Raw genomic sequence first — 27,827 nt, 5'->3', positions numbered from 1 at the left:
TGAAGGAAGCTGAGACCAATATGTGGAGAATCGGCATGATTAAGAAGTCCACTTTAGAGATCTATCGAACTTTTAAGCAGGAAATTGCCAAGGAAAGCATCTATGATAATACTCGGGGTAGTTCTCTACTGTTTGAGGCCAGGACGAGAGTATTGTGAACCAAGACATATCGGGCCAAATACGAAGGGGTAGACACGGTATGCAGTGCGTGTGGAGAGAAAGAAGAAACTGCTAAACTCTTGATAATGTTCTGTAAAGGGCTTCACCCTATAGATCATGATGATGGCGTAGAGTTTTTCAAAGCACTGGGGTCTAAGGACAGGGAGAGTAAAATAGACTTTAAGCGGGTAGAATTAACTAGAAGGAGGTTGGTGGCTAAAATCAAGGCACGAGTGAAAATTAAACCCTTCACTGTAAAGTACGAATCCTCGACTTCACTATTTGAAGGAAAAAAAATAAATCTTGTTTTTTGTTCAATAAGTATTACGGCTTGGTGGCGCTAGCCACCGCCCGATCTAAAGGGTACAGCCATATCCATCCATCCATCCATAGAACGGTGCTGGAATGCAATGTCACTTCCCGTCGCTCGAACCGAACGCGTCTGCCCTCGTGTAAACTGGTGAGCGAGGCGCCATAGGAGACGGTGTGCTAGATTCTCATCCCCCCCCCCCCTAAAAAGCAAAGCCAGCCTCTGAAAAAGGCTGTCCGAGGCCAAGTAGCAAGGACGGCTTATCCGCAAGGGGGCTGGCCAATGGGGCATTGTCAAGTAGGAAGGTGTCGTCCCCACGAAGGGGAGGGTGGAAGATGGATGCCGCACCACACGGAGAGGCGAGGTTGTCGCTTCCGTTGGCACGAGTCCATGGTCAGCCAGTCACACAACAGTTCTCTCAAAAGTTTCACAACACTAGTGAGATTCGAATGCCAGAAAGTAGGGCCGCAGGCTCGGAAGACCAAGGCAAGGCTACAAATTGCGTGCAGCAGCCGAACGCCAAAAAATCGCTGGGACGAGGGCTTGGAGGAACGGCCTGCTGAAACGGCATGCAACCCCGAACAGAAGCCAGACTGGCCACGCTCGAGTCTGGGCCAAAGCTTGGATAGTCGAACCGACCACCAAAAGCGGCTGCTAATGCTGTCGGGTGGGTTGGGCTGGAAGGTGGTATCAGCAGGGCAGCAGGTGGGAACGAGGCCACTGTAGAGAAGACCAGAAACAGCAGGGCTCACGGCACGGTTGAGCCGGGCACTATGAGACGACTGGGTGACGAAGAAGTGGACTGGAATGACTCCACCATAGCCGGCTTGCCGGAAAGAGTGCCTACCTGACCGTGCTATCCAACAAAGCGGCCACTGGCCAGAATAAGGCTTGTACGACACATCAGAGGGCATTTCTGACCATGTGGGCTTTCTGCCACTTTCAGACGTACGTCCGCGCACCTTAGCGAATATTGTCATTAACTAACGAGGCCTCACATAAAGTTCAGTAACCTGCTAGGAGGAGTAAGGTTGCTTAAGTGCGTTTATGCAGGTTGTACTGAGGGCTTGATTTAGGGCCGGCCTTACAGCCAACCTATAGTTGTGTGACGGCCTCCCGCCCTCCCAAGTCACTGGTGTGTGTGGCGAAAGGGTTCGAGAGAGGCTTCATGAGCCCGAAGGACTTGCCCGCACGAGACGTCACGCATTGTCAAACGTGGAATAGCGTCATGCTTTAGGCCTTGCTAAGTAGCAGAGCAGCACACCTATTAGAAAGTCTTACGGCCACTCGCGTCTTCGGCCAACCGTGATTCATGGAAATAGCCAGGGATTGATATTCTGAGACTATGGATACCCCAAGCGAAGACTCCTGAGGGTTTCATCAGGCGAGATTATGCGCAGGAAAACGCCACCGGCGACAAAAAGATGCGAATCCAACGTGCCCGCAGCAATTACCGACTGCGTAAACCACACATGGCACTGATAGCAAAAGCACACTGTTAACACGCACCCGGTCTTTGAGAGCACACTAAACGGATCGCACTGTTGTAGTACCTTCGGTAGCTCTTGTCTGCTTAACGTGATACCGGCAGAAGTGACGTGCTCACCGAGGCGGTGGACTCCAAAACCACTTCTTTATCGTTGAGGTCCGTGCCTATTGACCCATTGTAGCCAGAGGCCTCACAGTGCCTACAGGGTTCGATTACTCTCAGGTGTAGCGGGCACAAGTGTCAAACACCAAAACTGGGGCACGCGGCAAAGGCAAGAGCCACGACGTTTTAGCTTTCTTTCCGGTAGAGTACAATGAAGTTGCACTGCTGCAATATCAAAGCACAGAGCGTGAGGCAGCCTTAGGCTCGCACAAGCGCTTAATCCAGACGAGCGTCATGGGGTCCATTTAATCCACAATTGACACTCTGTTTACAGCAGTCAACTTCCGGTAATCAAAAATTTCCGAGTGGGATCCCGTACCAAAAGGCATCAATAGCCACTACAGGGGTTGGAAATGGTCGTAGGGAATCGTTAGGAACGACACTGTAGTCACTACTTGGGAAGTCACGCCCATGCATGCGACGAAGTTGCGACCACGTATCAGGGCACAAAAATATTGGAAATATGCACGCTGAGGGCGTGCGTGATTCTCGCAACGGCCAACCAATCGTGCCGCTCTGCACGAAACAGCGGGGCTGCTGGCGAGTGGAAGGCCAAGTTTTCTCCGGAGCTATGCCACGGCTGTGTGCAGCGGCAAATGCTCCGAAGCAGGTACCAGCATTAGAGGATCACGCGCCTATTTTTTCGCCTTGCATGCCAGATGAAAGGGGACAATAAAGGGCACAGAGAATTAAAAGAGAGGCTTTCGTACTGACGGATGCATGATGCCTCAGCTGATAGGCGAGCGGAGCACGGTGGCTAACAATTGCCGCAAGCGCCGTCGAAGCACGCGTGAAGCTTGAAGCTTATTAGTAACAAAGTAGTGATACATAAAATGAAGAAGACGTTTCACAGACTAGGGTCCCACACTCCGAAGAGTGTGGGGGGACCCACGATAAGACAGCATGAAAAAAAAAATACAAGGGCAAAAGGCAAGACAATGTAGTATAAACAGAACAATGCTGTAGAACAACTGTAGAATAATAACGAAGCAATACTACAGTAATAAATACGACTAGAACAATACAATCGCTGCATCTCAATTCAAAACGGACAACATATCGTTGCGGTAATAAAATCAATGCAAGTCACAGAGTAGCAAACAGCGAAACAGCTTCGATCGAACAGCACGAGTTGGTCATCGTCTTTCTGCTGCTCAAATCCTTTGACACGCACAAGTAATGACGGCACTAGCCACGCAACAGCCAGAAACCCGCTACATGCTCGTGTCCATATAATAGAGTATCGGGATACAAGATGTAATTTCAAAGCCTCTTGAGTGCATACCAGTTGACTAAAGATCTTGATTGGTGGAATAGAGCTCCATAATAAAAGGCTGTGACTGACAATGACTTTATGCCATAATTAGTGAAAAGTCGGGGTAGTAATCAATTTACTTATGATGCGAAGTGAGTGCGGTTAGTGTTAATTAGTAAGTCACAGTTGATGAGGTCAAAGGGTAGTCGATGGTGAATCATATTAAAAAACAAAAAAACTGCAATGAAATTCAAATAACTTACTAATACACAGAATACTACGTTGTCTACTAAATGAAATGGTGTTCGAACGACGAGAGTTGAAAGTGATAATGACTTGGTTCCCTGTGTATTGTACTGATAAGATGTATGAGTGATAGGTGTTCGCCCAAGTAGTCATGCCATAGGTGAATGACTATAAATACATGAGAAGTAAAGCGATAATATTTCATTAGTGAAGAAATATGGCGTCGCTTTAATCAATGCGCGAATACCAGAAGCAGTATCTTTCTTTATACCTAACAAGTGTACACCAAAATTAATAGTTATGTCTAAACGTACACCGAGAAATGGAACAATATCCCAAGCATAGATAGTATGAGGACCCATAGTTATAGATGCAGGAGTTAACAAAAGCTTTTGAGGAAATCGGAAAGTCATGAACATAGTTTTAGAGGGCTTTATAGATAGGTCATTACTGTTAAACCATAAAAATACGTTGCTGAGTACAGAGTTTAGTTTTGATATAAAGGTGGAACTGATTTCGTTTTACATAATACTGTGGTGTCGTCAGTGTATAAAACTCAATGTGCAGAGTGCAACAGGCAGATCATTATTATAAATAAAAAATAGGAGGGGATCAAGAATGGACCGCTCCGGAACATCGTGATAAGTAATCTTAGTGTTAGAGTAAGAGCCACCTTTAGAGACCACACTTTTTGGTTAAAAAGGTAACTTTTCAGAAAGCTTAAAGGTGATACCGTAAGATTCTAACTTATTGAAAAGAATAAACTGATTGAGCGTGTGAAAGTCTTTAGTTAAATCCAAAAAGACTGAACCTGAGGAGTTACTGCTATCAATGGAATGATTGATGACGTCTGTCAAAGAAAGCAAAAGATGATTGTAGGAGCTCCCATGGCAGAAACTAAACTAGGAAGGTTTTATCATTTTAAAGTCTGACAGGTGAGCATTGGGACGCTTAACAAACAGATGTTGCAATAGTTTACTCTGTGATGGAAGAATATAAATAGCTTTATAATTTTATTATCATATTTATCGCCTTCTCTTAAAGTTGGTTTAATTTTTGCGTGCTTTAATGAGTCAATAAAAGAACCGTTAGATGCATAAGCAACCAACTTCAAATGATCTGCGCAAATGTCCTCCAGACCAGCTGATGTATTTAAAGATTGCGAATAGCAGTTCTGTTTCGTCAGAGGAAGAGGGAAAGAACAAAAAATGACTGAGGTAAGCGCTGCAAACTAGGTGAATGAACATTTTCCAGAGGATTGGATTACAAACTGAAGTACTCAGAGTGACAATGAGTAGCGTTGTAGTGAGTAATTGTCGGGATCAGCGAGTTGATTGTAAATGACTTCCAGAATCCGTTGAAGAGTTTCTAGTGTGTCTTAAGACTATTTTTTTTTTGTAAATACCTCATTATAATAGCGTTTTTTGGCAAGTTTTAACAAGAAGTTAACAGTACTCCAATAAATATTATAGCGAAGTGCCAAAGCGTTATTAAAGGGTTGTCCTTAACTTTCCTGTAGATGTTCTCATTTTTCTGGGACTGCTTGATAAAGGCGATGTCATCCAAGGACTTTAAGGTTCTCAGTATTTTTTTTCTTGTAAGCAATAGCACGAGTACTTGCAGAAACAGCTTCTGAAAATAAAGAAGAAAATATATCAACCGCTGGTTGTGGCCTGCGAGCTAACTTTGCACCGGTCACAAAGGGAAATTGTCCTGATTAAATTATTTTCTCAAATAGCGGTAAAACTTGTGTTAATGCGAGTTGTGGGGCTATCAAATGTTATGAAGATGGAATAGTGATCGGTAATATCGACTTCAACCACCCTAGACACTCTAGGGCTGAAGCTAGAGAAAGCATGATCGAAAACATTGTTGGAGCCACTGGGAATAAATCTAGTATGCGAATGGATGAGGCAGATTAACCCGTACACTAGAAAGCAATCATTATAGGCAACGGTAGTATTTGAGTGAGAATCCAATAGGTCATTGTTGATATCACCTACCAACATTATAAATTTCTTCTCCATTGATGCAGTGCTCTGTATGGCTTCAAGAGCTGATAAGAACTGTAGTGAGGAAAGTGGTAAACGATAGATGCTAGCGAGTATTGATTTTTTTCGTTATGTGTAAAGGATATGATCGTCGGAAAACGCGGGGTCGCCTATGCGAGCAAGCTCGCGGACAACAAGGTCAACCCTGTATACGCTCGAGACAAACAAGGGCCAGCGAGCATGTGAACGCCAGCACCACATGGCTTACGTAAGTACGCTGCAGTACAGTGGTTTGGTCACTCAGCTGCGCAGCTAAGAAAGGCCAGCCAGGGGAGAAAATGCATTAGGGGAACCCAAAGGCACGTTCTCCGCGTGTGTCTCGAACAGCTGAGAAAACCAACAAAATGCGAAACTGGCGAGCCAGAACTGCAGTCGGCATTCGAGTGGTTATCACCAAAAGAAGCCCACCAGACGGGGTCTCTACCGGTGGCCGAAAACAGGGCCGCTAAGGTGAGCCTGACTCTTGCCGCTGGCGTCGTCTGCATCGAACGAGACAAAGACCATCACCACAGTATGAAGCAGGAACGAGCACCTTGAGGCGGATTGCTTTGAAGCCATGCCAAAACCAAGTTGGGTGCCAGTTATGTAGAGGTAAGTTTCCTAAAGCCTAACCTGCAACGTGACTGGGAAGGGACGTGACGTGCTTCACTATTGTCACGCACAGAAGTCGCTACGACTGGTTCCAACCCTGCGCACATTGACTAGTACCATATCTAGGTGCACCAGAAAACAACGCTCCTCACCTGACGCCACAACTAGTCACGTATCTCCAACCGTGTTTATAACACGGCGCACTTCACCCGGGCGGTAATCGGTGGTGGCAGCGGCGTTACAGCCAGTACCTGATCGTATCCTCTCCGACTTGCAGGCTCGTTCAAGATGCTGGTGCAGCTTTTCCTGTTCGCCGTGGTGGGCTGTTGGTCTTCCCCGACCTTTCGGTGTCACCTATTGTCGGGCAGGACCATCATTGCTGGACGTTTCAACTCCTGCACACATTGACCGGTGCCAAATCTACGTGCTGCAGAAAACAACGCCCCTCTGCTGACACCACGACTGGTCATGTGTGTGCAACCGTGTTTATAACACGGCGCGCTTGACTCGGGCGGCAATCGGTGGTGGCGGTGGTGGCGTTACAGTCAGTACCTGATCACATCCTCTCCATGTTACAGGCTCGTTGAAGGCCCCGGTGCTGCTTGTCCTGTTCGCCGTGGTGGGCCGTTGGCCTTTCCCGACCTTTTGGTGTCACCTATTGTCAGGCAGGACCATCATCGCTGGACGTTCCAACTACTGCGCAAATTGACTAGTGCCGCATCTACATGCTCCTGAAAAGAACGCTCCCCTGCTGACGCCACGACTGGTCAAGTGTCTGCAACCGTGTTCATAACAGGGCGCACTTCACTAGGGCGGCAATCGGTGGTGGAGGTGGCATTACAGCCAGTACCTGGTCGCATCCTCTCCGTGTTACAGGTTGCAGCCATACTGTTTTCACAGATATGGTTGTTTTCTTGTTGTGTCGGTGCCGCCACTGCCACTACTTCTGCATCAGTGCATTGTGCTAGTGTACCATGTGCTATAGTACTGAATTGTACTACAGTACTGTATTGCCACTATGTCGAAAGAATTTTCAAGGCCTTTTCAGAAGTTCAACGACGAGCTCGGAACAGAGTTTAGAACGTTTAAAAAAACTATCGAAAAAAGCATGCGTTCGGACGGCCGCAAACCTCGTGGGGAGCTGCAGGAAATGAAAAAAAAGTTTGCATTTTCTTAATAAAAGTCTTGAGGAATCCAATTATCTGGTTGCAACTGTTCTTGCTGAAAGCAAGGCATTGTTAAAAGAAAATAAAGGACTTCATCAGAGAGTAAGCCTGCTTGAGAAGAATCTTGGTGAGCGTCAAGAAAACCTGGTCGAAGCCGAGCACTATTCTAGAAACAGAAATTTGGAAATAAAGGGCGAAGTATTCTAGAACTCTTGACGAGGTTAGGTGACGCTGTTGGCGAAGCTATTACAAGTGCTTGTAGAGGTATACCACCGAGTGAACACCCATGACGACAAGAACACCATCATAATCGTACAATTTCAAAGGCAGAGCAAGTGCGACAAAGTGCTGGAAAAAGCACGAAAGAAGCGATTGACTAACTTGGTCTGACATAAACAGGAGAAGCTCGCGAAGACTCACCAATTTACATTAATGAGCACCTCTGCCCACGTCTCAAGAATGTTTTGGGAAAGACGACTGCGCGCAAGCGCGAATGTGGGGGAAAATACACATGGTCTAGAAACGGATCGATTTACGCTCACCAAACTGATAAATCACCTGTCCTGCTAGCTCAGCGCTATAGCGATCTTCATAAGATCATCGCTTAACATTCCGGCGCGTTCTAAGCATCAGTGCTGTATCTGTACGATGACGAACAATGCAATTATCCCAGCGCACATTGCAAAAATTGTAGCTGAAATAAAACTAATAAACCGGTTAAACTTTTACTCATCAACGCTAGATCAATTCGATCGAAAAGTGATGACATATTGACATTTGTCTAATTTTGTAATACGGCGTTTGATGTAGTTATGTTTACCCAAACATGTATGATGACGCAACTGAGGAGTTCGTGTTACTACAGTTATTACTTTCTAAATCGTAAAGAAACTAAAGGGGGTGGTATGACCTTGAAAACTAGTTTTTAGGAATTTCAGTTGGTTCATGACTACTTGATTACCACAGGAGCCTACGAGAGTTCATGCATTAGGAAAAAGTCCCCAATGTTTGCGGTTGTTTATCTCCCACCGCAAGTTAACATATGGAAATTTCTAAGTTTTGTCGACAAACTGCTCTCGTTTGAAAGCAATAATGCTTATAGGTGGGAATTTGAATAGTAAATGTTAAAAGATTCAGTGTCTGCTATTGACTTGCTACACACACTGCAATGTAATGGTTTCCGCAAAGCAATCCCTACGCCAACCCGTGTTACCACTGCATCTACATCTTTGCTTGACCTGTTCATCACAAACACTGTCACTGAAAAAGTAATTTCCCACGTCATAGTTTCCGACTTCAGTGATCATTTGCCTATCATGCTAATGCTTCAACAGCAATCCACGGCTAAAAAAAACGAAACGAAAACATACCGAGACATATCAACACATACACTCAGAAAACTTTAGGCAAAAACTTCTGCTTATTGATTGGAGTGAGGTAATGACGCATTGGTCAATACATCAGGTAATGACTGAGGTATTGCTTGGAGTGAGGAAATGTAAATAATTCGTACAATAAGTTTGTAGACATAGTTAAGCAGTGTTACTGCGCTTCCTTTCCAGTTGAAACCTACCGCAGCTGCGAGAAGGCTCGCAAACCATGGATAATCAGAGACTCGTTTAAATTAATCAACGAGAAAAACAGTATGTTTGATGCATTCCTTATGACACGCAAAAGCGAAACGTTGCATGGATTTAAAAGTTTGAGAAACAAATTGAACAAAAGCATTTCGAAAGCAAAGAAAGAATATTTTAGAACAATTCTTGATAAGGACTGCCTACGAAACAGTGACGTGGTCTGGAAAAAAATAGTAATCTCTGGAATAGAAAGCCAGTATCAGACACCGTTGACTGTATGGTGGTTGATAATGCGACACTAAGCGGGGAAACACTTGCGAAGAGTTTCAATTACTTTTTTGTAGAGATAGGAAACACTGGTCCTTTCCCAGTTACCTCCGTAGATGTTCCAATGACATCACAGTCTTTTTTTTTTCAGCCTACTTCTGTTTCTGAGGCGATTACTCTTTTTTCTGGCCTTCGAAACATCCGTAGCCCTAATGCAGGTGGGTTAGTTAATAAAACTCTTAAGTATGTACTAGATTTATTCGCTCCCGTCATTGCACACATATATAACAAGGCTATTTTAAGCGATGTTTTTCCAAATAGCATGCGAATCGCAAGAGCCACAGTAATTCATAAAGGCGGAGACAAAAATAGCTTCTCGAACTACCGTCCAATCTCAATATTGCCAGTGTTCCTGAAAGGTCTCCAGAAAGTTATCAACACCCGCATCGAGAACTTTAGTAGAAGATTCAATCTCTTAACTAGCTATCAGTTCGGATTTAGAAAAAAATCGCTCCTCAGAGGATGCACTTTTGCTTCAAAAAGAGCTCATATCAGGAAACATAAAAAAGATAACATAGACAATTGGGCTGTATCTCGATTTTAGCCAAGCCTTTGGTCGTGTCAATCATGACATTCTCTTACAGAAAGTGGAATGCTATGGATTTCGAGGAGTCGCATCGCAACCTATTTGTCTTGCCTACACGATAGATATTAAATTTACCGAATTAGGCACTCACAAATAACACCTGAAGCGTATCTTTTTTGGAGTACCACAAGTGAGCATTTTAGGGCCATTACCTTTGCTCTTTTACATAAATGATATCTTAAAATAAACACCACTTGTCAGTTCATCATTTAGGCTGATGATTGCACCGTATTTTTTAAAGGCCAGGCACTCTGTAGTATTCAAACTGAAGCAAGCACGTTCTGCGCGAAGCTGAATGACTGGTGCAACGCGAACAGCCTTGTAATAAATGATGCCAAAACTAAGTGTGTTGTATATCGTGCTCGCGGAATGCTGGCTGTAGTACCTGTGAAGCTTGTAACAGGTGCGTTAAAATGCTTGGCGTCATCTTCCACGAGCAGATGTCATGAAATGACCAAGTGAATGCGGTTACCTTGAATTTGGCTAAGTGCGTAGGACTAATCAAACGGCATCGACACATACTACCATCTACAATAAAAATTTTACTTTATGATGCACTCTTTAATTCCCATCTAAGTTTCTGCTTCCTGGTGTGGGCTAAAACTACAGCCCTTAACATGTCAAAACTGAGCGTGTTACAAAAGAAAATAGTTGGAATGATTACAAATGCTCTCTATCTAGAACACACGTACCGCCCGTATTTTCAAACATTATTGAATCGTTAAAGTATCACATATTTATACTTTCAAATTGTTCTGCTGCTAGAAAAAGCAGCACTCGGAAAGTCACATTTCGTGAACTCGCGAACCTTAATCAACACGAAGTTACCTACCATGTCCGATATCAAGCACCTTAGCACGTTCCATTGTCAAGCATGCACTATGGAACGAAATGAATCCGACACAACATTAAATCATTTTGAAATGCAAGGGCCAGATATTTTAGCCCACACAAAAAAGAAATTAGAGGGATGTTCACGTAACTATTCAAACTTGCTGTTTGTATCAATGGAACATACACGTGTTGTGCAAGTTGTTTTTCTTTCATTATTCATATACTCTGCATATATGTCTATGTCTATCACACATGCATGCATATTTGTACTGGTTTGCGCATTGTACATTGCAACGTATACATGAAGTGTTTAGCATCTTTTTTGGTTCTCTGAGAGCAAATGCTGTACCCTCTCGTGTCACCGCCGATGAGTGGCTGGGGCTTTGTCAAGTTGTCATTGGACAGCTTTTTTTCCTGCGACCTTTTTTCAGCGCAAACGTTTGCTTATTTGTGAGAATAAAGTTCTTTAGTTGATTGATTGATTGATTGGTTGATTGATTGATTGGTTGATTGATTGATTGGTCGACTCTTCGACATGGCAGAGTGCAGATGCTCAGTGCAGGTTATGGGTAAACGCGGGTTTACTTAACCAAGATACAGCACAGTGCACCCATCACGGGCTTGCTGGCCGGCAGAGAACTCCGCAAGACCAACCAAGGCCACTCTTACCGGCAGACGCTAGGGCTAGCACTCAAAGGACAGCAGTCGAGCGCGCTTACGAGAAGCTACCTGCTCAAGCAGCGCTTTTACCACTCATGCAGACCTGGGTGCCTCTATCCGGCAGCGACGGGCGTCGGGCAAACATAAACCACTGGGTCGTCACGGGCAGCCAATGAGGATCGGCGGAGCACCGTGACGCATGCTACCATGACGTGAAGAGAGGTGCGTTGTGAGGGCAAGTTCGGACACACGTCTCCATGCAGGGAAATGGGACACATGGCTCGCACCAGACAAAAATGCATTACTAGAGTGCACTACACGTAGCCTGGCAGCGAAACTACGGTGGCCATGTTTTTGACATTCGAGCCCCACAACGTCAGCACTCACGCTAGCTGCGAAGAGAGGCACCAGAGGGGAGGGCGCACTCGATTACCACACACCACAGACGTGTGCCGCCAGTCTTGAGGCAGGTGTATGGCACCAAAGTTTTCTGTTCAATTAACGGCGGCGAAGTCATACAAGCCACAATGGCTCGTAGAACAGCAAAAAGGGGTGTTTCCATTAAAAATTACTGAAAAGAATACGCTTGGTTCTGTGAGAGAATTTCGCGGAAATCATTTCAATATTGTCATACATTATTTTCAATGTGCACAGTGTGAGTGTACATGCCTGTGTTGCTGTATGGTTTTACTTCGTAATCGAAAAAAAATGTTAGGCAGGGGAAGCTAGAAGCTTGCGATAAAAAATGTGCAAACAGAGATTGTGGCTGGACCCAACCCCTGTTTATGGATTTTCATTTCGTAATGCACTTCTTGCCCATCATTTTTTTTCTTGGTGGAAGTTATGGGGGTGCCAGACACCTTGTAAAGTTGTTGCCACGTCGTGGCGCACCGACAACGACAGGAGCACTGCACGTGCTCCTGTCGTTGTCGATCAACTCAGTGCTGAATATCTGAAGATATACCGCATTGTCCGTTGGTGGTTGATGAGTGGACAATACGTCTTCGCAGGTCGAAACAGCATTTGAAGCATACCCTGAGGTTCCTGCAGTCGTCGAAGTTTTCTTGTAATTAGGGCTGCACATGCTGGAAGCATGTCTTCCTCGGCATAAACTGCAAGTAAGCTTTACACGGCACTCTTTCGTTCGGTTGCCTTTTGATGTGCAGCGGAAACACCAGTTGCCCTTTCGCAGCTGCTCTTTCTTGAACTCAAAATGAATAACGGCGTAGCAGCTGCGCGTCCCATGCTGATTAGTACGGCTGTAGAAACACTGCGACCTAGCGATAGATGCAATGTGCATCACTAACGGCGTAGAGACACCACCATTCATTTCGTCATTGCGATCGTCCGTTGCAGGACTTGGACTTGGGCTTGCACACTGCTCTCTCCTTTCGAGCTCCAACCGCATGAAGAGTAAAAGGTCGTTCAGCTCCGCGTCGAATGCTGCTGCCGCATCTGCTGGTGCACTTGACGAGGAGGTTCGAGCAGCAGATACGTCGGAAGGCTGTGTCAAGGTGTGGCGCCGTTTTTCTCGCGTGAAAGAAAAACCTATATCCCTCAGAAGAGCTTGTAGCAAGATGTCGCCAAACGTAGCGGAATACGCCAGTGTCGGCACGTTCAGGGCTTCAAGGCAGCGAATATTCAATTGCGTGGCACCGTAGAATCTTCGCAAACCATGGATGTCATTGGCGGATGTCACCTTTAGGAGATTTCTCAGTGCTGTCAGATGCTGCTGGATAATCATTGTTTTATCACCGAATCTTTCCTTCAGCATAGACATGGCATCAACGTAGCAGGCTTCGGTCATGGGCAAACACGCGATGGCTGTCGCTGCCATACCGGATACGCAGCTCTTCCAGCAATAGAACTTTGTGGATGGCGTCAGAACTTTATTGAGGTGAATGAGCTGTTAAAATTGCTCCCAGAAGCCTGTACACTGTGAGATGTCACCTGTGAACGTTGGAATCTGCATTTGCGGCAACCGGGCTGCCATACACCTTGCAGGAGCTGCGTTTCTGAAAGCCGTTGATTCTGTGTTTTCAGTACTGCGAGCTTGGGCATGGCTGTAATGCTCCCGTTCCAAATGGCTGATTCGGCAACGTAGCTCGGCAAGCGCGCTGACAGCTTCGTCTTGATACTCCGCTATAGCTGCATACTCCTCCTTGACATGTTCTGGTGGGATATAATGCTCGTATTGCTCATTTATATTGGAGAGCTCGTCGTTACTAGAGGAGATTAGCTGCTGTACAGCTGTGAGCTTTGCGATGTCAACGCTAGCGGTGTCACGCAAGATCCGTGCATCCTGGATTATCTTTGTGCTCTGCGCGCATCGTGCAGATTGCTTGCTTTTGAGTCGATTCATTCTGAGATCACTGCTGTTGGCTGACGTCGTTCACCACCGATTCTTGTATCTAGCAGTTGAGTCTTCACCGCCCGCGACACGAAGCGAGAGTAGAAGCCCTGAACACCGTGTGTATAGGGAAGGCTTGTCCGCACGGGGTTTTTCGGCACCAAATTTATGTGGTCGCTAAAACGTTAACAGGCGCAGCTAAACAAGAGTGGCGATGTGGGCTTGTTGGTGAAACATTTGAAATTTATGTGGCGCGAGGCAAAAAAAAACGAACACAGGAAAGAATAGACTGAGAAGACAGAGCGCTACTAGCAACGACATGTGATGTTGTTGCTAGTAGCGCTCTGTCTTCTCAGTCTATTCTTTCCTGTGCTCGTTTTTTTGCCTCGCGCTACATAAATTTCGTTCAAATCGCAGCTAAACGTTAACAGGCGCAGTATAACTCAGCCATAAACCATTGTTGTCATGATCGAACGCAATAATCTTCGTCTTTGCCTTCACTGGCTCGCTGCATTTATTATATTTTGAACAACCGCCATAGTCATTATGGTGAGAACAGTATAACCGGCAGTATCACTTGCGGCAAGCCTGGGTGGCGAAACGTAACAGAGAAGCGGTCCTTGGCGGTTGGCTCGAACGGTTGTCTCTTGCGGCGGGTCTGCTGTGGACGGCACCGCAGGTCGTCTTCCGTGAGCCCTCTTTATGAATCGAGTATTGGCGATGCTGCCTTGTGTTTGTCCTTGTGTTTATGTTGCTGAGTGCTGTGGAATATTGTGTAAAGTTGTTTATCACAACATGTATAATAATTAGCCTAGCGATATCGTCGTTCTAAAAACAGTTCAATCATAATGATCATCATCATCATCATCATCTTCATAGTTTATTAACTCTTCAGGGCCCTGAACAGGGGATTAAATAACGGGGTGGGGGGGTTGCAGAGTTCGTGAGACGTATGATTAGACAAACTCTACATACAAAACCCTTCAGAAATGCAGAAAATACAGAGCACATCAGTACTAATGATCGCTTAAAAAAGGGTGTTAACCTAAGATTGCGAGCGAGCAGAAATTTGAAGCATAGCCCTATTGCAAAAACGAGTGCCACGGGGTACCAGGGTCCAGCGCCATGCCTGATTATTGGCCCAGTATGGCGCTGGTACCAGCGCCTCCCAGCGCAGGTACTGGGACGCTGGAGCGGTGGCGTCCTAATACTCTGCGCAAAATGGCTTCACAGGGTTAAAACGGGGGTACCCATTCGCCATAAATAAATAAATAAATAAATAAATAAATAAATAAATAAATAAATAAATAAATAAGCAAAATTACACGCATTCACATTAAAAAATAAACAAATAAAAAAGTAAAACGCTTCCTGACGGGATATGAACCCGCCACCATCCAATCACATACTTTGCACACTACCCACTACGCCACGGCAGAACGCACGTGTAATGTTCTAAAATGACTATCCACTCAATAAACGCGCCGTTCGACTACATGTTTACAAGTCGCACAGTGAAGATTGGCACGACATTCCTTTCCCCAATAACAAATGCGTCTTGAATCGACAGTGACGACCGGCTTCTGGGCAACGTATGACGTGCGGATATTAGCAAGAGCGCAAAGTTTTTTGAAGCATCCACATCTTAACTCTGAAAAATCTCTTTTGACTGGAGGAGCAGCCACAGATAGTCGGCTGTTGCTGCCGATAGTTTTTTCCTTTGGGAGTCGGTTCTCACATTTGCTACTGATCAACATGTACAGATGATTTAAAATGTCTTGTTCGGTAGATATACGCGCCCACGAGTGAATATTGAGTATTTTTTTTCGCGCACGCAATGACGTCCAGTGTGCCAGATTACATGCTTGTAGTTATATTGATACCTGCAAAGCCCGAAGAAATTACGAATGCAATCCACTGAAAAAGTATGCCAGTGTGTTAATTCAGTTAAGACATACCAAATTACCAACTCAAAATTGCGTGTTCTTACATACAAGTCACAGAAGTACCGGCTCCTGCGCTTAAAAGGAAGCTTTCGGTTAAAAGAAAGCTTTCGAAAACTTTATAATTGTGCCTACTTAAAGTAAAAAGCACCGGCAGCATGTACATCGACGCGGCCGGCACGATAGGCCTCGCTGGGACGAGGCACTGGGTAAGGCCTGTTTTGGATCCCGGTACTGAGTCGTACCCCACACCTGCCACCAGTTGTTGTGGATCCCAGCACTGTTTACCAGTTGTTGCGGACCGGGGTCTACCCGGTCTCTTGCGGTAGCATGGTGTAGCTTCGGGTTCAGAAAACAAACGCTGACAAAAAGGGGATACGAAAAACAAACAGGTTTATGGCACTATTTACAATTATTTACAGCATGAGGCTAGAAGTTTCACCAACCATGAGCGTGGTGGTTGAACCGTTACACAGTTGAGAGCCCGTTCTGCGCTCTGCAGCGTCGTTTTAAATCACGTCGGGCTCCTCCTCATTGATTGGAACGTCAATCACACACACAAGATACCGCCCACGGGACATAATTCTGTACCAGAAGGTCCGCCGAATAGTTGTTGCCCCTCTTGACGCAATGCTCTGAGGATAGGGGAAATGGGGTTCTCTCCCGGAATAATTTGGCGGTTGGCTTGCTTCTTTGGTCTTTCCCTGGAAGGGCAGCCAAGGAGTAGATACTTGAATCGCGGAGACACGACCTGTGCGTTGGTCTGCTTCGCCGTCTCGCTAAACAAGTCGGCCCTTAGGAATCGTTTGTAGGGATTCAGGCTCATGGACCGTCTTCTAATCCCTTTGTTGCTCCCTGCAGCGGGACGCTGGTTCCAAGAAAACTGGGGTTTCCAGGCGTGGGAGCGCTGCCCCGCTACGTTTCTCAGCGACAGTCTGGCGCCTACTGACGACGGTAATAACAGCTTCCCCCTTGCCAGATGAGTCACGGAGGGCAGCAGTCACCGCTGCTGCTCGCAGCGTCGACGAAGGGGTCCGTAGTGGAATGTCAGGAACTCACCTTCGCTTGTCGCATGGTCTGGGTAATTGCCGAAATCTTCGACACCGTTTCTGAAACTCGACCACATGAACAAGCAAGCACTCAGCCCCCTGCGAACAAACCAAGCCAAAAGAGGGATGGCAAACCAATTTTCATTTACTAGCTTTACCAAAAGCTCACACTCAAAACTCCCAGGACTCACTTGCACCGTAAAACCAGACGTGCTATTTTACACATTTCACATAATAAGGTGCACAAAAAAACTAAAACATCAAGTTTGATTCATTGTCAAGAGCACCGCAGAATAGTTTAGGAAAAGCGACTGAGCGCATCAGCGTTTCCATTCTGGTGCCCTTCTTTTACCTAATTTCAAAATGATATTTTCGAAGAATCAAGCCCTGCCTCACAAGGCGACTGTTCTTTGAAGTCACGGTTTGCAGCCACGATAGGAGATAATGGTCTGTCTCTAATTTAAATTTAGCACATCCGAGACAACTCTGCAACTGAGAAATGGCCTACACAAGGCAAGCGCACTCCTTTCCTGAAGCGCACTACGTTATCTCAAGAGAGCCCAATTTCTGACTCAAGTAAAGCGCAGCTTCGCTTGTTACCACTGTCGTCCTGACATAGAACGGCTGCCTCCTTCTTTTCATCGCTGACCACTTTCATCGGCTCTGTACCGCGCAGAGCATCGGTCAAGTACGCGAACGAGGAACAAACTCGGATTCAGTGAGCGCTACAATTGTCCTGGTGTCCCTCTTTGTTTACGGCCGCCAATAGCCGTCTACTACGGAGACATTAAGTTGACCAGCCTCCCAAAACTTTATCCTAGACTGTGACCTATAGTCCGTGTTCTACCTCAACGTTTGGGGAAAGCTTAATGATCTGCTCATATGATCACTCAATCGATTATTCTTGGCAGAAAACATCGCACAAACTTAGGAGACAAACGCTGCTTTTTTGAAGGTTCATTTGGTTGAAGTTACCTGCTTAGCAAACGCGTCTGAGTAAAAAAGAAACACTGGGCTCGCCTGAGCTCTTCAATTACTCCCATATTCAACAGCGTTGCAAAATGCATGACACTATTAACCAAACGCTTAATCATTTACAGTTTGTCTAATCCCTCATCCTTACGTTATGTTGTAGCACACCGTGTACAATAGAAAAATAATTCTAGGTGCTGTACTCATCAAAAGCACCTTAAAAAACTTGCACTGGTTTATGCTAAAAGCGTGCCCCAATGGCTCTCAATTTTCATAGTGCGTAACGACAAATGAACCGTGTCGCGCCAATCTTAATCATTTTATGAAATCAGTGGGTCCATGCTAACATCTTCCTCAGATGCTCATTCACGCCACATTCACGTGACAGTGAAGGCATGCGACATTAACCTTAACCTTTGAAAATACTAGAAAAATAACGATTTTCTAGTTTTTACATTCTGCACATAGTCGCCCTAATGATTAAAGCACTTTTATTAACCTTCAGCCTTTAGCTCAGCGGTTTTCCTTTTTAAAAAAAAACGTTAACGCCGCATCTTGTAACCTACAAACTTAAACAGGCTGAAATTTGCATCGATCTCCAATGCAATACTGAGTAAACATACTTAACACTCGCGTGCAACAATTACTCAAACTGACCGTGCCCCCTTTTCTACACTAGATTCGCCTGAATCGCACACGATGGGGTCGCGGTCCCGGCGGTTTTCGAACATGCCAGAGGCTACAGAACGCGCGAATTCTAGGCTGGGTCCTGCTGTCAAGCCTCATTCTGCACTGTGGCCGGCTTTCCTCAGGAATGTGAAAGGGACGCCAAAAGCAGGGGGAAGCCTGGGTAACAATGGGGCTAATTTATATTAATGAACTCACGTCTTCACTTTCTTCTAACACTCATCTTTTTGCAGATGACTGCGTCATTTTTCGTGAAATAACTAGTAATAATGACACTTTAAGCCTCCAATCTGATCTTACCAAAGTAGCAGCTTGGTGCAGCACATGGCGAATGGACTTAAACATCGCTAAATGTAAGGTAATGCGCGTAACTGGATCTGCTAACACACCACCAAAAAACTACTTAAGCAGCTTCCCGCTTGATCCAGTCTCCTCGTATAAATACCTGGGCATTCTTATCACATCTAACTTATCTTGGGTACCCCACAACGCATACATTACTAATTATGCTAATCGCATGTTAGGCTACATACGTCCTAACTTTTCAAAAGCACCTTCTGCACTAAAACTTCCGTTGTACAAAACATTAATACGTTCTAAACTTGAATATGCATCATCAGTGTGGGATCCTTACCACGATAACCTTGTTATTTCACTTGAGCGCGTAAAGAATAACTCCCCCTGTTTCATACTTTCTAACTGCAATCGCATCGCCAGTATCAGTTCAATAAAATCCAGCCTAGGCTTTCCTTTCCTTGCATCCCATCGGAAAATATCTTGTTTGAGTACATTTCACAAATTATTCCATCATCCCACCCTACATAACCAATTAATCCTCAATCCTCAGTACATATCCCCGCGCATCGACCAACGTCATAAGGTTGGAATCGCATCCTGCAACTCCCAGTGTTGTTCTCAATCATTTATACCTCGTACATCAGTAGATTGGAACCGCCTTCCCGAAGACATCGTCACTATTACAAATAGCATAATTTGCCGTCAAACCTTACTCAGTATTGTATGAGCTAAACGTTACTCAAAATTGTATTATGTTCACCATCATTGCACAGCTACTATTGTATAATCAGGAGTTTTTCTTTACTTTTTTACTTTTATGTTTGTTGCATTGTTTATTCTCATGCTGTATTTTCTCTGCTGTACATTCTGCTGTATATTATGTATTTTCTATGCTGTATATTCTCATGCTGTATTTTTCTTTTCCTTGTAAACTTTACTTCCACTCCCCTCTATAATGCCATATGGCCCTGAGGGTAAATAAAATGAAAATGAAAATTGAAATGAAACGGTTTCTTTGTGGTCGCCCCCACGCAGCACTTAGCCGTTGTGCCTTTTCGACTTTGACCCTTCGGGCAAGCCGCTTTCCTGCAGACATTGAACTAAACCACGGGTTTCGTTGGGGGGACGCACCTCGTTTTCCCCCTCTACACCTGGCTGGCCGCTTGTGCCTCCATGAACGCCGCCATTGACGTTTCCTGAAACGGATTAACGGCCTAGCCTGTCGTCTTTGTTTGGATGGAGTGGGACCTGCCCTAGGCTTGCGCAGTGCCGAACGCCTCCGCTTCTTCCTTTTTCTGCGATGTTTGCAAAACAGCTCGGTATTATCGCTGCACTGCTGATGCGTGACGTTCTTGCTCTCATCAGCCACGGCGCTAACCATGCCTACATTTTACGATATCTAAACGTCCTCTTGAGGCACGAAGAAGGTTTCCAGCCTCTTACTGGGCCTATTAGGTCTGCTGGCACCTTCCTCTTCCACGCAAGGAACGTCTTTTGACATCGTCCTTACCTCCAGACCGGCCACGGCCTCGTTCTCAGCATACTCTACCTTGATGAATTCTAGAACACGCGGGCCCTTCTCTTGCGCGATCTCTGTTTTAGCGCTTCATGACGCACCTCGCTTTCAGACTCCGGTGCGAGTCTTTTTTATTTTGGCTAACAGAACTTCCAAATCTTCTGATTAGCTCTGCTCTAACAACTTCGTAGTTGTTCGCGTGCTGCTCACTGAGTCGCACAACAACATCCGCTGCCTCGCAGGGCAGAACCGTGAATAGCTTCTGATACCAGGTGTCTTGTTCACACTTCAGTTGCCTACACTTTCGTTCAAAAAGCCCGAGATAGAGGCCCATATCCCACGATACCTCATATGGCTGCATGTACCTATACATCTCAAACTATGCCTCATTGTCGAGAAGAAGTGCTCCTCGCTGGGGTCCCAACCTCTTACTCAACTCGTTATCTTGTCCGAAAAACTTTAATTGAGCTCTAGTTTTTCCTCTTCTCCCTTACCTTCTATCTGAGCTGCTCTTAACTTTATTTCATTGATGAGGTCCCATTCTTCGCTTAGTTCCTCATCATCAGCCCCCAAATCATTGATCGCTTGAATGATTATGGGTTTTCGTGCCAAACCCTTTGTATCGATCCCCAATTCCTCACACAACAGTAACAAGTCTGACTTCTGCAGCTCCCGTAAGTCCATGATCGTACTGAGTGCTCGCTACTTCCAAAAAAACTTCCCGAAAGGCGAAACTGAGTCTTTTGGCAAAGTTGACTACCGGTTCTAAAATTTACCCTCTTTTAGAACCTGGTTCACTCAAAGGAAAAGCCAAGCACTCACCCATACGTGATCCATGTCTCGAGCCAGCTGCTTCCCTTGGGCCGACTGTTGTTGTCCCTTGTAGCTTCGTATCCGTACGCTGTCAACCAGTTGTGGTAGCTCTCGGCGCTGTTCTCCAGTAGTCGCTTTGGATCCCAGCGCTGATCACCAGTTGTTGCGGACCGGGGTTTACCCGGTCTCTTGTGGTAGCGTGGTGTAGCTTCGGGTTGAGGAAACGAACGCTGACAAAATGGGGATAATAAAAAATAACAGGTTTATGGCACTATTTACAATTATTTACAGCATGAGGTTAGAAGTTTCACAAACCACGAGCATGGTAATTGAACCGTTACACAGTTCTGAGCCCGTCCTGCACTCTGCAGCGTCGTTTTAAACCCTGTCGGGCTCCTCCTCCTTGCTTGGAACGTCAATCACGTTCGTACAAGTTTTGAGGGACATCTACATAAGTACGTACATAAGTACGTTCGTACGAGTTTTGAGGGACATCTTCACACAGATAATTTCAAGGTTACAGTTTAGCGTGATGCTGCATGAGATGATATTTCAACGAATGAAGACCAATACACCACCACCTTTTCGTGTAGTTCTATCGTACCTATAAGTAGTAAACGGGTAGTGTCTTGCAGTAGTTCATCTTTCTCAATGCCCGGGGTTAGCCATGAGTCCGTGAAGATAGCAATGTCAGTTTCTTTATCCTCAAGAATAGCCTCAACAATATCTTTTTTTTCTGGTAAATAACTACGAACATTGGAAAATATTACTCGCAAGTGGTGATAAGTGGTTTCAAACGCAGGTGAGGGACATGCAGGGCGTAAGCAGAACATCGGTATTGTGAAGCACCTGTTAGGGGGCTAAACTTGGATTCAATGACAGAGTGGGTGTCATAAACAAAACACGACCACCAACCAGTTAATCGAATCTTATCTTGGAAGCAAACCCGTGCTCCTGCGCATAAAGATGAAACTTTTGGGTCCGTTCAATATTGTTAGGATCAAGTGATGTGTCCAGTTTATTACTACAAAAGGAAATAATCTGTGCCTCGGACTGCTCCCAGCACTCGCCAGCCAAGTCACTAATACCGAAGAAGACCAAAGTGAAACGCCGTAGCGGCATTTTTCAGTTAGCGCTTGTACTTCCGATGTGAGCTTGTAGACAATGGAACTGGCCTCAGTGCTATGAATGGGATAGCAATTTTTATTTGTCTCTGCAGTTTGTTCTAACTTTGTCGACGCCGGTGGTAAGGCGGCCAACCAAGAAACCAGTGTTTGACTGGGCAGCACGTATTAAGGTGAGTTCACTCAAGATTCTGGGCCGTTTCAAGGCGGGAAATAGCGCTATAGATTGTTTCGAGGGTGGGAGCACGGTTGGAACTATTAGGAGCTGGATTTACTTCAATATGTTCTGACATCAGCAATAAATCCACAGCATGAGCATTAATGACACAAGAACACAATAGCTTGCCAAACCTAATATGCCAGCGGCAAGTAACTAGCCTGCACGAGGAAGGGCATTCGCGTGATTTAGTTCCTTGCGGTGAGGTGCCCCAAACTGGCGTCGAGCGAAGGCTGCTTTTGTAGATACGGGGAATCCCCTTCGCAGATGCAGTGCAGAGTTTTTTTTTTTTTGAGCCGGCGAAGAACAGGCCATTGGAGACTTCCATTGCTAGCGTTGGTGGTCTGCTTTGTGGATAGCGAGGAGATTGGTTGGTGTGACGTTTTTGAACTTGTCGGCATTTTTAGATTTTTATGCTTGCAAGTAGAGTTCGTGGTGGTTGGTTTTAAATCACGTTGTTCAGTTAGGACGAGATCCATGCGGTCTGCATCCTGAGATGAGCAAAGCTTAAAGCTGGTGGATTGTAGGCCAAGCCTGAAGCGAGTGAGCATGGAAGCCTCCTGGGTGGTCCGATTTTCCGTAAAGAGCTTCTTTTATCTATTTGGGCTCACGGAGCTGAGTGTCGATGCCGTCGTGTCTTGCTGCTGGAGGCTGGGCGTTGTGACACCATCCGGGATGGTGGGCACAGATCACTCGGTAAGCTGCTGTGTGGGGCGAGTGGTTAGGGCCACTTTTTGTAGCAGATGTCTTCTTGCGGCTGCCTTTCCAGTGCCTAAGCTGGGTGCTGGGTGGACGCCGGCTGTTGTCAAGCGACTCTTTAGGCCTGAGGCTCTGTGCCGCCACCTGTCACACGTGGTACAACTAGCTGAATCGTGTGAATCATGGCAATGAGGTGTTGCACTCAGCTTCCCTCACTTTTTTATCTTGCGATGCACGAGTTAGAGAAAGCGACCTTGGTTTTATTTTAGCTGGGCGTCTCGGCCGCCGCCAATGTGTTTGCTAGCACTATTGATCATCGTACCACGTGGGCGAGGAGTCCGAATCTCTCTTCCCTATGCCTTGCTGCATTGTTCTGTCGAGTGTTCTGAGTGTGCGCATCGGGAGTGTATAACCCGTGGCTTGCTTTCTTTTGGGCATCGTCTTCGCCGTTGGCCAGGAATGCGGTCATGATATCGGGCGATGCACATGTCTGGGATCTGCGCAACTGCCAGCAGTCGGCGCCCTCGTGAGTGCTGGTCGCAACCACAAGACGTGTTGGCGGGAGTGTGGTGGTTCCTCATGCCGACGGCAACGTTGCCGTTGCGGGACCGGTACTTAGGTGAAATCGCCGAGCTGCACAGTGTAGCAGAGTCAACCGGCGGTCGTGTCGTGGTACACGGACGTTAGGTAGGGATATGCGTTGTAATTTTTTGTTAGAGCTTGTGTAGATGATTTCTTTCATCATCATTTAGAGTTAGAACGGTAGCGCTGGTGGTAACGTTTGGTGGAAAGTCTGGGTGGCGGCATGAGAGAGAAGCGCTCCGCTATGGCACGTAGCGGTTGGCGCGAATGGTTGTATGTCGCGGCGGGTATGCGGTGGACGGCACCACTGGTCGTTTGCCGTGGACTTTCATGGAGAGTTGAGAGTTGGCGACGCTGCCTTGTCTGTGTCATTTTGTTTGTCATGTTGTTAATTGTTGTTCAATATTGTGTAACGTTGTTTAGCGTATTTATCACAATATGTACTTTATTAGCACGCAATATCAGTGTTCTAAAATCAGTTAAATGTGTGTTGTCTGGTTCGGTTCCACTGTATCAACTGTGTCTGTTCATCCCAAGAGCGTTGTGCTTTCCAGTTCGAGACCCCACAGTCTGCAGTGCAACAATGCATGTTATTGTATATAACTTTATTTATTTTGACTTCTGTAACTACACTTACTTGGGCTTGATAGTATTGAAAAAACTGTAAAAGAGGGGTCTGTGATATGCGGGCAATAATGAAGGCAAATGCACAGAGGTTGCGGCAGCGGGTAGGTTGTGGGCATTACAGCCCGGGACAGAGCCCTTGCTGGTCGTCAGAAGCGATGAGGTGAAATGGACTTTTCTTCAAGTCCAATTCACTGTCGTGGTGTGTGCCTTCAGTGCTGAGGCACCATTGTGAAGCCTGCCTTCCAAACAATATTTATCTTATGGTTCGGCAGACACTTGCTATGACAGAAATATGGCTGTCATGTTCTTTAACAGATGTAGGCACCCTGATTTTAGTTGCGTTGAAATCCTGCTTGTAAGACGGCTACGTGAAGGATGGCAGCGTCATGAGGGTTATCTTGCGATTAAGAAGATGAATTCTTTCACTGCCAGAAGCCGAAAATTTCGCTTCAATACCCTTAACAATGTACTCGATCAGTGTTGATATTTTGTCAAGAGAGAGAGGTTGGATAGGCAGTTGATTGCACGCAGTGTCTATACGGCGATGTTTTATGTCAGCAAAGGATGTGCCAAATTAGGTGACGAAGTAGGCTTTTAGTGGTCCATGTATGCGTGGTTCATGAGTTTGGACAGTGGATGCAGCAGACACCGGCACAAGTCAAACAGGTGATCCAGTGGTAAGATCACTACTCTTTGTTTAATATTTAGCACTGCTTGCTCCTAAATCGCAGTTCAATCTCACTTGAATGAAGTCGTAACAACAGTCACAAGTTTTCGTTAAATATAAAAGTTTGTAAAATGAAGATTGTGGTACTTCGCTTCCCTGAAATCTGATACTGTAGCGCAGTGACACCCGTAAGTTATTGTTTTCGCCGCCATTCACCCCTTTACATATGAAAAATCCAGGACCCTCATTGGAGGTAGGGCGGTGAAGGCTAGCCCACGTGACACAAAGGCATGGATAACGAATGTAGCAATTGCCCATGAAGCTCGAGTGAGAAAGTTGCAAGAATATAATCATCGCTATCCATCTCCTAGACTAAAATAACGAAATAATACCTCCACCATTCCTAGCATCATGTGGTATAAGAGCTGTATATTGCCGCGTCCGCAATAAAGTTCGCAAACTCTGCATGCAGTTTTATCAAAATGAACCTATGACCATGACTAAGGCGTCCAGGTATTTTAACGAGATCAGAGTAAAGTCCAAGAACGGAGATAAAGCTGTCTGCATGAAAGTTAGAAGAAAAGCATCGCTTTTGTGCAAAACTCCCGTATTTACGCGCATAAGTTGTACCCTCGCCTAATTTGCGCACCCATCATAATTTTTCAGCTTTTCGACAAAAAAAAATATTTACTCTCATAGTTCGTGCTCCCGGAACCACCCGAGCCAGATCGCCGGCGCGCGTGCTTATGGACCTTTAGATGCTTCGGCCGCGTGCGTGCCTCACCGAGCAGACGAGCGCAGTCGAACGGGCTGCGAGTGCGAAGTCCCTTATTCCAAAGACTTCCCCCAACTAGGTTACCTATAATACCGCACCTGAACACATCGTCGACAGATGTTAAAAAAAAATGGGGCGTTTGAACACGCTCGATGGAACCAAGGACGATACGCTTCAGGGGGGCTGCAGCAGCGGCCACGACGATGATTCCCAATCGGGCTTCTTGACCAGTGATTTCCGCTAGACCGCGCGTGAATAGATTTAACTGGTTCTAAGCAAGCACTCATTCTTACAATGCTAGGAAGTGCACTTAGTCTGCGCTCCAATCATTTCTTCTTTGTTATTGTACATACTGTGCGCATTAGGACTGTTACACAATATTTTGTATGCGCTCGCGAAATCTCCGCGTGATTTACGCACCCCCTTCTGGGGTCCCGGAAATCACGAAAAGAAGTTTGCAAATGATGCGAGTATATACGGTATGTAAGAAAACACTCCATCAAAGCGGGTTCCGTACCAAGGTAGTTTTGCTTTGGTTCATGGAAAGCTTTTTTCAAATCGGATTTAGTTACATCGAGTTTTAACTCTATACACAAATTGTGACTGCCCAACTCACATTAACACGTCCGTCCGTATTACAACCACTATGCAAACACTCCGAGGTGTCCCGCACGTCGATCAATTGTCAACCGTCTGTGTATGCTCTGAGTCAAGATAATAATGAATGCACATGATTCTATACACAGTACTCCTTTACCTTTGGCAGTTTGGCTCTGCTACCACACAAAAATGAAATTCGCCGACGTTAGTTGCGGCAGTGGCGATGCAGCTCACCTGGTGAAGGTCTCTCAAGAGTCGTCTATTCTGAGCAGTGATTTAAAGATCTGACGAAAATGTGCTTTTAGGATAATTTTTTTCATATCTCAGTGGTGACGAGTGGTGACACATTTCAAAATTTCTCCTATAAAAGCTACCCTACACTGTAAACTTCAAGTTGCAATAAAATTAGTTAAGCTGACAGGAGTAGCGCTCTTACAAGCATCGCTTAGAGTAAGGGTCTGTAATCTTTTCATGCAGAGAGCAAGTTACATCACAAAGTCAGATGAATCACAAACACCAGCTCAGACGGCAAATAAAAGAAAGGGGGAAGGGGGAGTTCTGTGAATTGACACTAATTGGGCAAACTGCATTTGTAACTATGTTTATTTTCAGCACGCTTGCCACAAAGTTTCAGTCAAACATAGCCTATAAGTGAAAATCCTGTTTTACGTCAAAACTGCCGCATTAGCTTTCAGATTGAATGTGACAAAGGAATAGAGGGGCTTAGTCCATGCTGGGGCTTCGGGTTGCCGACCCCAGGCTTGGAAAACTTTCACGTGACAAAAAAATGAGGGTACTCACACTTCAAAAAGATGCTTTGCGACTGCAGTATCAACTGCACTTAAAGGATCGTCCAGCAGGTAGATGTCAGCGTCGTAATAGAGCGCCCTATAAAACACCAATTTTAAGAAAGAAGAGGTATTAGTTTATTGTTTGTTTAATGCACGTTTATATAGGGAGCTTGTGGAATTGACTTTTGCCAAGAAGCTACAACAGTGTTTACAGCGGATGCACTCACGTTGGCTCTTGGTGTTATATCTTTATGCCGGCGACTAACATATCTGATAATTTATTAAACAAACCCTTGTGGGAGCTGAGCACTTCGCGGTGTGAGCGTAATAAAATATCACAGCATATCCACGAGGTGAATGATGAGAAGTGGAGCAAAGCTCTCTGCAAGAAGGTTAGTCACCCTAGTCGATCATCAATCACGGACGGACGGACGCATGGACAGACAGACAGACGCACGTACAGACAGACGCAGGGATGGACGCAGGAACGAAAGGACGGACGCTTTACCCCACTCATTCTCATTCACTCCGTGGATATGCTGTGACATCGTTTTTATTGGCTTGCGATGCAATTTTATGTCCTTGAAAACTGGCTACTACGACGACACGGGGCGTAAGGACCCACAGCGTAAGGAGCTTCACCCCTAAAGAGGTGGGGTCACTTATTAGCCTAAGGGCATGGGCTAACTCACCCTCCATTACATG

The 27,827-nt window shown here is 45.6% G+C and overlaps 1 protein-coding gene across 6 annotated transcripts in view; it reads right to left on the bottom strand.

Annotated features, from left to right (window-relative positions):
* Positions 1 to 27,827, bottom strand: part of LOC119178190 (ATP-binding cassette sub-family C member 4) — a 2,441,444-nt gene that overhangs the window by 1,160,678 nt on the left and 1,252,939 nt on the right. For all 6 annotated transcript variants that reach the window (XM_075869787.1, XM_075871012.1, XM_075871549.1 and 3 more), the window contains one exon: positions 27,133 to 27,219. In XM_075869787.1, the coding sequence (XP_075725902.1) occupies positions 27,133 to 27,219 (87 nt within the window). The remainder of the gene's footprint in view (positions 1 to 27,132; positions 27,220 to 27,827) is intronic.

The sequence above is a fragment of the Rhipicephalus microplus genome, chromosome 1 (genome assembly GCF_043290135.1).
Source record: "Rhipicephalus microplus isolate Deutch F79 chromosome 1, USDA_Rmic, whole genome shotgun sequence".
NCBI lineage: Eukaryota > Metazoa > Arthropoda > Arachnida > Ixodida > Ixodidae > Rhipicephalus > Rhipicephalus microplus.
Note: the sequence above shows the minus strand (reverse complement) of the source record. Positions and strands in the feature narration are given on the sequence as shown.